General features: G+C 38.5%; 1 protein-coding gene and 3 non-coding genes across 6 annotated transcripts in view; 2 read left to right on the top strand and 2 right to left on the bottom strand.

The window, feature by feature from the left end:
* LOC139689250 (annexin B10-like) overlaps positions 1-12,195 on the top strand; it is a 148,131-nt gene that overhangs the window by 122,887 nt on the left and 13,049 nt on the right. For all 3 annotated transcript variants that reach the window (XM_071586312.1, XM_071586303.1, XM_071586299.1), the window contains exon 4: positions 3,211-3,290. In XM_071586312.1, the coding sequence (XP_071442413.1) occupies positions 3,211-3,290 (80 nt within the window). The remainder of the gene's footprint in view (positions 1-3,210; positions 3,291-12,195) is intronic.
* Positions 670-742, bottom strand: TRNAK-UUU (transfer RNA lysine (anticodon UUU)). Its single transcript has one exon. It is a non-coding gene; the product is annotated as a tRNA-Lys (tRNA).
* Positions 1,696-1,768, top strand: TRNAK-UUU (transfer RNA lysine (anticodon UUU)). Its single transcript has one exon. It is a non-coding gene; the product is annotated as a tRNA-Lys (tRNA).
* Positions 5,167-5,239, bottom strand: TRNAK-UUU (transfer RNA lysine (anticodon UUU)). The gene has a single exon. It is a non-coding gene; the product is annotated as a tRNA-Lys (tRNA).

Here is a 12,195-nt window from a genome sequence, read left to right as displayed (position 1 = left end):
AAAACTGGTCCGAAATAATTAAATCAACTACGACTCCGTTGCGTGGAAACACAACTGAACAGACGAAAAATGTCCATGATGATGACAAAAGTCCGCCCAGAAGGCCCCGCCCGTCAGTGGTGAACAATGAAGTACTCTTGAAAATTGACGAAAAAGTTCGTGAAAACCGGCGTCTTGCTATATCTAACATTTTTAGAAAGTTACCCACAGATTTCTACGACTCTATAACATGGAAACACGACTGAAAACTTGGACTAATACATGTTTTGTGCTCGTCTCGAAGAGGAACTTCAAGGTCACGTAATCGGTTGGCTGCCGATCTCATATGGCAGAATTTTATGCTGAAGGAATTTGAAAACTCGTTCTGAGCTGTTGTGGACAAATATTTAAATCTGTATGGCGAATATGTGTAGAAACAGTCGTTATCCGTATTTTTGATATGAAAATGATAATTCTTCTTTATCTATTCCAGTGTATTTTATAGCATAATGGAAGTGTACTTTCTTGAGAGATTTCGTAGAATACTATAATTTGATTAATAGGTCAATAGAGTACGAGGCAACTTTAATATGGCGAAAATAGGTAAGTGCTTGCGAGAGTGTATTCGTATATTAGACGACATTTACCAGTTAAAAATTACTGGTCCGAGTAAGTTGGTGATAAAATTTTCGCCCGAACAGGGACTTGAACCCTGGACCCTTAGGTTAAAAGCCTAATGCTCTACCAACTGAGCTATCCGGGCTGATGTAGTGATGTGGGGCATGCTTGGGTATATAGTATGTATAAGAGCTTGTTTTACATATGAGCCATCTTATTCAAATGCATGTTTGAACTAATATTTCCGCACTTATGTCTGGTTCCCTAACATCCCCCTCCTCACACTCTCGCAGGATACTTTGCGTATTTGCTTTGATAGCATTTTATATCCATGAAGTTTCTAGGACAGGTTTTCTGAACCAGAATTTTTATTGGACAAAACGCCGTAGTCGATTCAAGCCGAAAATGGCCGCCATAGTCCATCAGTCACGTTGAAATTTCTTTATATTGCCTGAAAGAATTTCGAAGAGAAATTATCCCGAGTGAAATGGGGCGTTTTTAATTGTTTTTTTTTAATTTTCATTCCTTCTTGCCGCGAGAAATTGGCCGTTAACCGTTTATGTTTTTAGATTTCTTCATTGGCGTTCAGATCATCATAACGGCTGTCGAGTCATTCGATGGATGTAATGTATGGGTCATCGGAATGACTGCAATATTTCGACAAAATAAGCATTCCGAGGCTCTTGCGTCAAAGGATTTTTTCGGCAGTGGGTTTCCGGTGGAAGGCCTTCGGCCTTACGATAAGCGGAGCTGTTCCGGTGGACTAAATCCTCCACTACCGGCCGATTTACGGAATGACTGTGTCGGATTCCAGAAATGTGTTCCTGAATCCACCGTGTGGGTGGAATAGGGAACTTACAGCCTTACAACCTTCCTTTTTTTATCTTTTCATTCCATTATTATTATGTTTATTATGTTATTATTCTCCGCATCTACAAAGTACCCCGAAATCCGCCGCATGGGCGTGCGGCGGGGGCTGTTAGGACACCAGCCATATAATTGCGGAAATATTATTTCATACATGCATCTGAATAAGATGGCTCATATGTAGACAAGCTCTTATACATGTACCCATGTATGCCCACGTCCTCCATATCAGCCCGGATAGCTCAGTCGGTAGAGCATTAGGCTTTTAACCTAAGGGTCCAGGGTTCAAGTCCCTGTTCGGGCGAAAATTTTATCACCTAAGTACTCGGACCAGTAATTTTTAACTGGTAAATGTCGTCTAATGTTCGAATACACTCGTGCAAGCACTTGCCTATGGACGATCGTAATTATGTTAGTATCCGTGACATCAACATCAGTATTTCAATCCTAGGATTGGTTTACTTCAGCCATCCATTCTGATCTATTTAATGTAAATTCCCTAAATCCATTTTGGACACATATTGTGCCTCAATGTGTGTCCAATCTATTTCTTCTTTGTCGTAGGGTTCTCTCCATATGGTCCTATCCTATGGTCTATGTACGACTTCCTCGTTCATTACTTTGTCTGTCCATTTAATCTTCAGCATTATGATTCCTGATTGTCCGGGGAAAGCAACCAGTGCTTGTATCTATCTGTATTGGATTCTGTCTCCCTTGTCTTATCTTTATGGTCTGAGCTACTCATAAAGTATGGGGCCATTATAGTAATTCCTTTAATGTCATTATTAAACTCGTTTGTTCGGAACCTTTCTTTAAAGCCAAAGCCTCGCTTGTACTCTTTGCGACTCAAGAGACTCCCAGCCTAATTCCACTCATTATTATCACTCCATTATTTACAACATTATCACTATCATCATTCCCCTTATTATTACTCCTATTAGTACTCGTGTTAATGCTCTTATTATTATTTCTGAATAACGTTATCCGACCATGTTTTTGGGTCAAAAGACGTCAGTCTGTTGTGTAATCAACCCCTGCCTGCCACACACCATAGCGGTGGCCTGCAGGGTGCTATGTAAATTAAGAAAAAAATAAGAAATTATTACAGCGTCCATGCCCCTCATAATGATCCTTTTCGGGGGAAGGTCAGGTGAGAAAACCCTGGATCTAAGTCATTTCAGGACACTAATTTCCTTTGTTAGCTACCTATTAGGTCCATCCATAATTACGAGTATCTCGCATCCTTTCATGCTTCTTTCGATTTAGTCATTTTTTTTTACATTGTTTCATGCAGGCCCATTAGTTCCCGAGACTCTTTATAATCCTCCTCACAAAAGATTACATATTGTAGATCACAAAACGTTTTATTTTGTTTTTTGAATGTGCTGTATTTATATTAACGTGACGTTTAAGAAATATATTCCCAGTGTATTATTACACTTAAAAATATAGATATGTGTATATATATGCATATATATATATATATATATATATATATATATATATATATATACTATATATATATACAGACATATATTTCTACATTTTTACGAGTATATATTTCCATGAGAATGAGTATGTGTGTATATACATATATATATATATATATATATATATATATATATATATATATATATAATGTGTATTTCTATAAATATCATGAATGCATTCTATCAATGTCACCCATTGAAACATCATCGAAGATCTCTGATTGTTATCTCTTTTTTCTCTCTCTCCCCTTCCCAGAGTACGAGACCACCTTGGAGGAAGATCTGAAAGGGGAGGTTTCGGGTCACTTCCGGAGACTGCTCACCGTCATCGTGAACGTAAGCAAACAGCATTTCAAACCCCCGCAACCCCCCGTCCATCCCAACCCCTCACCCAAACTACTACTATATCTCCAGCGAGAACTTTTGTAATGATACCGTTCATAACGAGACAACATCATTATTCTATTTTTAAATGAACCTTACTGTGAGATGGAATGCACCATATATCAAGTGGATAAGTATGAACGTAGAGAATGCATTTAGGGCAGTTTTTTAGAGGAAACGGGCGGGGGGGGGGGAGGTTTCATATTGGGGGAATTGGGAGAAGATATTCACAAGCGAAAGAAGAGTTTGCAAAAGAAGAAATGAATCTATGACGGGTGCAAAGGATAAAGACGTTGAGAAAATATTTGTAAAGATTTTAATAATGAGAGTAGTGCTTTGTAGATGTGAGACTTGGGTCTTTTGAGGGAAGAGGATATGGGTGTAGATTGGAATCTTATTGGGTTTCGGGTGTGGCGATGGAGAAATGAAGAAATAAGATTGACAAAGAGAAAGAAAGACATGAGAGGTGAAGTTTTGAATATGGCGAGGAGAAGAAGTTAGTCTTGGTGAAATCCGAATAAGGCAGAAAAGGCGGAGGGGGGAAATGTTGAGAGGCGTAGTGGTATGTTGATAAGACCGTGGTATGCATGTATAGAAGGGATAACGTAATAGGTAAGCGGACATAAGAGGAAGGATGAGAGTGGGCTTTTATAGTTAGAAGTTACGACGAAGAAATCAAGAATGAAATAATATTGGACAAAGAAAACGTCAATTCTAGTTGAATACGTAGAATTGGAAATTCATTGGGGAACCAATCACCTGGAGCCGTAGAAATAAAAATACGTAGAAAATCTATTACCGAATTCGAAAAGTGGGAAGTTAAAGGCAAGATTATTCTCAATCACGGATCACGTGTGCCCGCGATCACGTGGTCTGACGCTTCAAAAGTCTCGAACTTCGCCCGTGAATAAATGACTGCTGAAAAAGCTATAGATTATGTGCATACGTACATACATTGAGTTGGGTGTGATTTAAAATAAAATTTTATGGGTATCGTAATTAGATTTTAGATTTTCGTGGCGTATTCTTTGTTGGACTTTTGGGATCACAACCGCTCTGTCAATTTAATTATTATTATGTATTATTATTACAAACAAAATCAGTCACTAGTCTACCCTGTCGTAGGGCAGTTAAAATTTAAATCTTGTAAGAATAATGCATTATATATGTAATTCAAAATTAAAATAAAACTGAAGCATAATAAAGTCAATGGAAAGACAATAAATTTCATTAGAAATCCACGCAGTTTCCCTTACATTGGAAAAAACAAGAAAATTATGCAACGAAGTAATTTTAAGAAAGACATAAATGGAAATTTGAACAATAATATATTATTTGATATATATATATATATATATATATCAAATAATATATTTTTGTTCAAATTTCCGTTTATATCTTTCTTAAAATTACTTCGGTGCATTATATATATATATATATATATAGTATATATATATTTTGCAGACTTTCACGATGAAAAAGTAAGGGAATGAAAACACTGAAGGAATTTGAAAACTCGTTCAGAGGTGTTGTTGACAAATGTGTAAAGCTGTTTGGCGAATATGTGTAGAAACAGTCGATATCCGTAGTTTTGATATGAAAATGATAAATTTTCTTTATCTATTCCAGTGTATTTTATAGCATAATGGGAGTGTACTTTCTTGAAAGTTCTCGTAGAATACTAAAATTTGATTAATAGGTCAATAGAGTACGAGGCAACTATAATATGGCGTACATAGGCAAGTGCTTGCACGCGAGTGTATTCGTACATTAGACAACATTTACCAGTTAAAAATTACAGGTCCGAGTATGTTGGTGATAAAATTTTCGCCCGAACAGGGACTTGAACCCTGGACCCTTAGGTTAAAAGCCTAATGCTCTACCGACTGAGCTATCCGGGCTGCATGACTATAACTATAGAGCTTGTCTGTATATGAGCCATTTACTTAAGTATCGTTACCTTGACAGTGTTTTAGTAAACATTTGTTGTTTACTTTACTTTGATTGTTTAATTTCGTATCTCAAATGATTTACGGGATATCCATTGCGTGTCGTGGGCTTGAGTTAATTGAACAGAGAATTCTGGAGGAGGACCGTGTTGTTCGGCTCCTGACGAGTGAAGGCTTTCTATACATTTCTAGACTTTATAAGCAAGGGAAAGAAATGAGCTTGGCAATCAATCATGAGGAGCAGAAGTGTCGATATCATAATAGGTCCATTCGCGCTTCCATAGGTAAGACTAATAAAGGATGAACGGTTATGCATGTATGCAGTTTAGTAAAATCAGTTAGGAGACTGATGTATATATCCTGTACTGTTGGAATAGGAATGTGTACCTACTGCACTGGAGTTTTACAATGAAAAGTTTGGAATGATTTTTATGACTGTAATTGATTGGAAAAATGTTGTTCGAGAAGTTTTTGCATGTTCCTTCATTCAAAATCTAAAACTCAGTAGATGGAGAGGGTATGATATTAATAGACGCAAGTGTCTTATCACGGCGGAAGTTTAAAGTTTGAGTTCAATTGTTAAAACATAAACAATTGAGAAAAAAATGGCGCTCGCTATCAGAACAAGAACCCAACCCGTGACTCTTCCAAATGTAGACACAAACACGTGTTTTTACGTGGGGCAAACCGGCGATCCAACTTTACTGTCTAAATATTGTCTTCGCCGAGTTTTTTAGCTTACAAAATATTTATAATTCGACTTCAGAAGAATATTATCAAACAGTTTTGTGGAAAAAATGGGATTGTACACCGATAAAATTGACCTTTTAGAAATCTCAAATGATATGCAACGAACGATGTACTTCTATACATGCTTTTGTGTGCATGAATTCTTTCTCCTGTAGATATAATAACCTGTAACCTGTAGGAAGCGTGGGAGAATGTGAATTTCAGGCGAAAATTTTGAAATAATTACATTTATGTAAAATTTCATTGCTATCGATCGCCATTTAATTTCATTTTTAGCTGACTTTTGAATAAATAATGAGGGTCTAAACATTTAATATGTGCAGAAACCTTTTTCTTGTGGTTGTACGGGAAAAAGCTTGAGAAAATGTAAAATGTGATTGATAAATGTGAAAAAATACAATTTCATTTAATATCACTGATTATTACTGCCATTTCATCGGCATTGAATTTAGTTCATCTGTTATATTCTGGAATTTTTATGACAAATATATTTAGAGCAATTCCTTTGTTTTTCTTTTAACTATTGCTTCCTACAATTATCTATTTCAATACTATGGGACCACAAAGTCATTATTTCAATTAATGATTATTTGGTTTCAGCAAGTAATGCGTGCATTTAAATGGAGTATTTTTCCCGCCATACTGTTGACGATAGGATTCGTCTGTAGCATTTCGTCGCTTTTGATTTGTACCCTCTCCTGCCCCCACTCCCCTCTTTGGAAAAAAAACCCTGGCTACGCCACAGAATGGAGGACATTGAAAATCGATCTACTTCCGCATCACGCCTGCTGCTGCTCTTCTGTTTCGCCGTCACTCACCGTCATCTTGGACAGACGGGACGGGCGGAAAGGACGAAATTTATTCGTCCGGTCCTAACTGAGGTCATTCGGTCAAAATCGTTTCAAAATTCAACTTCGAAGAGCGTGGGATCCTATGCATGTGGAGAGGCAGTCTGGGAAGGCATTGCGTCATAACAATTGGGAGAACAGTGCTATATATTCATATTCTTCTGGGCTGGAAAAATACCTAAAAAGGTATTCATTTGTTTATGTAGTTAATCCTCATATTAAAGAGTTTCGTTGTCACAAGTACAAGAGATTCTCTCCTGACACTATGTATGGGTAAACCATTTCCTATTGCTTGGTATTTTGAAAAACATAACTTCAATAGCCTCGTTATTTTTAATATTTGAGAAATAACCTATTTTGCATTGACTTTGGTAACCAGCAGGTACATAATTAGGTTTAACCGTTGGAGGGAAAAGCTTAACTCATATATTCTACGTTCAGCCGTATAAAATGTTTGTCTGTGGGTGGAATTTGAAGAGATTGTTCCCTGGTTTTATAATGTATCAACAAAATGTAACCGTTCATTTACCCGGAAGTTTACGTAAGTTACTGGGAATAAAATTGAATGTCAATTGTTCACTCGTCTAACATGGTAACCGAAACAACTTTAAACATTTAAGCTAAATATCGCTTTCTTACGATTCCTGTCGGTTTGCGCTTTTGGAACTAGTATGATACTTCCAAGAAAATGCGGGAGATGCCGCGACAATAACTTTTTGACGGAGTCCTCCTCTATATGCGCATTACAATACAGCAATTTCAGAGTGTAAAAAAACATTCGCCTTGACGCGGGATTCGAATCCGGATCTCTTAATTTCCGGACGAGTCCTTCAGCAAATTATACCGAGGCGTCCTCTCACACTACGAAATTTTAGGCGAGTCTGAAATTATTGCATTGTAATTCACATATAGCTGATGACTCCGTTAAGAAGTTACTGTCACGACATTTCCCATAGTTTCTTGGAATTTCTCATAGGTAAAACATCCTCATCGTTAAAAGTTGGTTTTAGCACGTGAACTATGACACATCGCGCACGACTACGATTGTCTGTGACATTGAATGCACGGCATTTCGTCACAACTCTTGTTCCGTTAAACCCCTCAAAATTTCCGAGTTGGAAAGGACGCCGCGGTAGCTTAACTGGCTAAAGCACTCGGCCGGATATCGAGGGATCCGAGTTCGAATACCGGTCCAATGGCACTGAATGGATTTTTTAAACTATGAAATTGTTGCATTGTAGTATGAAACTGTTTTTTTTAGTTAGAACTAACGTTAAAAAATGAAGTCCAGCTAGACATAAAACCGGACCGAAATTGATTCAACTGACCAACACTTCTCATACGCTTGGCGAACTCTTGAAGCGTCTTTATGTTTTTAAAAACCAATCTTAGGGGATCTTCTGAGAAAAAACTTCGCTCGCAACGCCTTGAACACGCAAATATTTAAATCCACGGCGAATACGAATGATACTGATCTGGCACCAAAAATGTGAGGCGTGGTCGCGCTACTGGACGTGCATGATGGACCTTTGCCTGCACCTGCACGGGAGAGAACATGAACTCAGTGTGCGTCTGTGTGGGTTGGGGCGTTCGGGTAACCTATAAGGACGTCACGACTCACGAGAGTTGTGAGTCACGCTTCGTCGGAATTTGATGGAGTGAACGAGTGTGCTCAAGAATCAATCTCTTTCTTCTCTCTCCCTCGCTCTCTCCATATCTCCTCTCTCTCGCTCCCTTCCTCCCCGGGGAGTGTTGCAGATAGTAGACCCCGGGGAGACTGCGTGGCAACTGGGTCGAATCACCTCTCAACCCTACGGAAGGGGTAAGGGGAAAGAGGGTTTGGAAAGTGTCTTCCGTTCTACGCGCGAGTGTAGGACGTATGTAGGTCGCGCAATGTTTTCGACTTCGATAACGAATCGTCCTCGAGGGGGTTTTTATTGAGAACGTCGACTTTCCACGAGGAGGGATCGAGACGGTTTGCTTACGAGAATCTCTTCACTTTTCCCCTCCCGACAGTCTCCCAAAGATTGATAAATCCGGGCAAGATTGTAGGACCGGTTGAATAAAATTGTATTCAAGTCCATGATCTACTCGCCACATCAAACCTCTTGAAATGTTGTCCACAATTTTTCAGAATATCACCTGGTGAAAGTAATCGTTCTCCAAGACATAGGATTCGAACCCGGATGCCTCGATTTCTGAGTTCGATATCTTTTAAGCCACGGTGGTCTTATGCATCAACCGTGAGCCCGCAGGCGTGAGAGGACGACTCGTCTGGAACACATCGGATTGGGATCTGGAGATCCTGGTTCGAATTCCGGTCTGCCCAGATATACTCCGGGTCATGTTGTTTGCGAGGCCACATCCGTTGGAAAAAAACAGACGCTGAGGAGAATTGGGTGGCCTACGGGGCTTGGAGCTGAAGGCGGATGGATTTTTTAGGATAGAGTTAAAGATGAACTGAGAAAAAAAAGTATTACACAGCAGTGAGGATAAGACGGCAGAAAAAAAAAGATTTGACAAATCCTGAGGACATAGAATGATGTTGGTTGAATGAGAAAACTTGAATGTAATAAATACACACACTTACATACACACACACATACATGCATACAAGTGACATAGAATGAGACCTACGGAATATACGCCTTATAACGCTCACGCTATTTTCCTCTTAGTAGATAAGTAAATCATAAAAGATACTCCACACGCACAAATGTATGCATTAGTGTATGCATAATGTAATTAATGTATGCATTAGTAAGAATATGTATGTGTGTGTGTGTGTGTCGTATGGATTTACTAAGGGAAAATAACGCGAGCATTGCAAGGCGCATATTCCGCAGCTATCATTCCACGTTGTCAACGTATGCAGGAAACATCCAAATAATTCGATTTTTTCAACAATGTACAAAATATTCTTAAAAAGCAACATACTGAGCGCGATAAACAAACAAAAATGCTGTCCATCAGTTAAACAATCTCGATCACGTCGACGTTTGGCGGGAAATTTGGAAATCCACAAATAATCTCGCTATTATGTCTTGGACGGAAGGTATGATGATGCACAAGCGATATATATATATATATATATATATATATATATATATATATATATATAATAATAATAATAATAATACTTTATTCATTTTAAAAATGGTACAACCATATTAAATGTCGTCAATCATAATATTACTTAATATATAAACATAAGTTCTTAAATGTGATGAAGGTTGTCACAAAAGAATTCATCCAATGAGTAAAGTGGGTGAGCAAGTAACCAGGTATATACCCTATTCTTGAAACTCTGGATACCATCTGATTTCAACTGAGTAGGCAGATAGTTATACAGTCGTATGTTCATATTGTGAAATGTGTTGTAAGTTGATGACAATCTACAATAAGTAGTATTTAGATTCGATTTACCTCTTGTGGAATAGTTATGGAGGTTGGATCTTAATTGGTAAGTTTCTAGATTAACTTTCACATGAATCAGAGCCTTAAAGATATACAAACAAAATACAGTCATGATTCTATACCTAATAAAAAAAGGTTTGCAGGAATCACGTGGTGGTATATTAGCAAGAGAGCGAATAGCTCTCTTTTGCAGTAGCAAAATTTGTTTAACATGAGGGGAATGACCCCATAACTCAACACCATAATTCAAATGACATTGAAAGAAGGCATGGTAAAGTGTTAAACGATACTCATTTGAAATGATAAAGTTGAGCTTTCTTAACATATAAACAGCTTTACTAAGTTTATTACAGGTCTGACTGATGTGAGTCTCCCAATTAAGTTTTGTATCAATATAAATTCCTAGTATTTTAGCAGTTTCAATATCAGTTGTTTTTGATTTAAGACTGCACACAATATGCTGAGTTTTGTTAGTATTTAATTGTAAATGATTAACATCAAACCATTCCTTAGCCTGTTTTTGGGTAGCGCTAGATCGTAACTTTGCATCTTCTAGATGTTGACACTTTTGCACAAAAGTAGTGTCATCAGCATATAAAACAGATCTAGGTTTCATATTACAGGGCAAATCATTAATCATGATAATGAAAAGTACTGGGCCAAGCACAGAGCCCTGTGGTACACCACATTTTACTTTAAGAGCTGCAGACCGACAGCCATCAAGTTCAACCAATTGGTGGCGATCATCCAAATATGACTTCATTAGTTTCAGTGCAACTCCCTTAATACCATAATATAGTATTCTAGCTTTGTTAGTAATATTGAATGATTAACACAGTCGAAGGCCTTACTAAGATCACATAGTGTCACTGAGACTGATTCCTTTTCTTCAAATGCATTAATGACATAATTAACTATGGACTCTACTGCCAAAATTGTAGATTTCCCAGATCGAAAGCCGTACTGGGATTTGGAAAAGAGATTATTTAACTCAAAAAAATTACATATATATATATATATATATATATATATATATATATATATATATATAGACATATAATATGTATATATATATATATATATATATATATACACAATAAGAGTCAGAATAAGAGAGAGAATACACCCCTCCCCCCTAAGGCTATGTTTCAGCGCGCGGAACATTCGGCAGGAAGGCGACATAACTCCAGCCAGCTTTCCCTGTGTGTGAAAGAAAAGTGAATGCGACCCCATTTCTTTCGTACACTCCCACCCCTTCCCGGGAGGACATGCGGGAACATTGCCGCCCCCCGCTCACTCAAACACACACACACACGCATCCCTTCCGGTAAATCCCGATCGCTGAGGGTGTGCGTAGGCTCCTGGTGGAAGGGGATAGGGGGAGGCGTATCGGCCGAAGATGACTGTGGCGTCGCTTCAATCAGCGCAGCTTTGATCCGCGCGCGTCTTTCCCCGTTTCGTTTCCCCCGAAAACACGGGTGGGGGATATAGGGGGGGCCAGGAGGTGAAATGGAGGGGGATGGGGGAGAGGAAAAGGAGGAGGAGGAGGGGTTTTCTCAGGGTTCCGGGGGCGTTTGCAGCCGTCGATTCTATTTTCGGTGTCCTCATATGGTAAACCGAAGAAGAGAGATGATGAAAGAGGGATCTGGTGTGTGAGAGGAGGAAAGATCGAGGGGTGTGTGGGTTTTAAAGGGAACACTCGCCTAGCACGTCATTTCCACGCGGAGATCCCTCAAGGGTATTACCTTCGAAAAAAATAAATGCCTCGTGAAACCCATAACGGTTGGTTCAATGTTTGAGGTTGTAGTTTTTCAAGTTTGCTATCTGAAACACCTTTGACTTTAGACAACAAGGTTCTTCCGACGCCATCGCTGAAGAACTATGTCGTTCCCT

Source organism: Hetaerina americana, unplaced genomic scaffold, assembly GCF_022747635.1.
Source record: "Hetaerina americana unplaced genomic scaffold, ioHetAmer1.1.p SCAF_1, whole genome shotgun sequence".
NCBI lineage: Eukaryota > Metazoa > Arthropoda > Insecta > Odonata > Calopterygidae > Hetaerina > Hetaerina americana.
The sequence above is the reverse complement of the archived record's forward strand: the minus strand, read 5'-3'. Positions and strand labels throughout refer to the sequence as shown.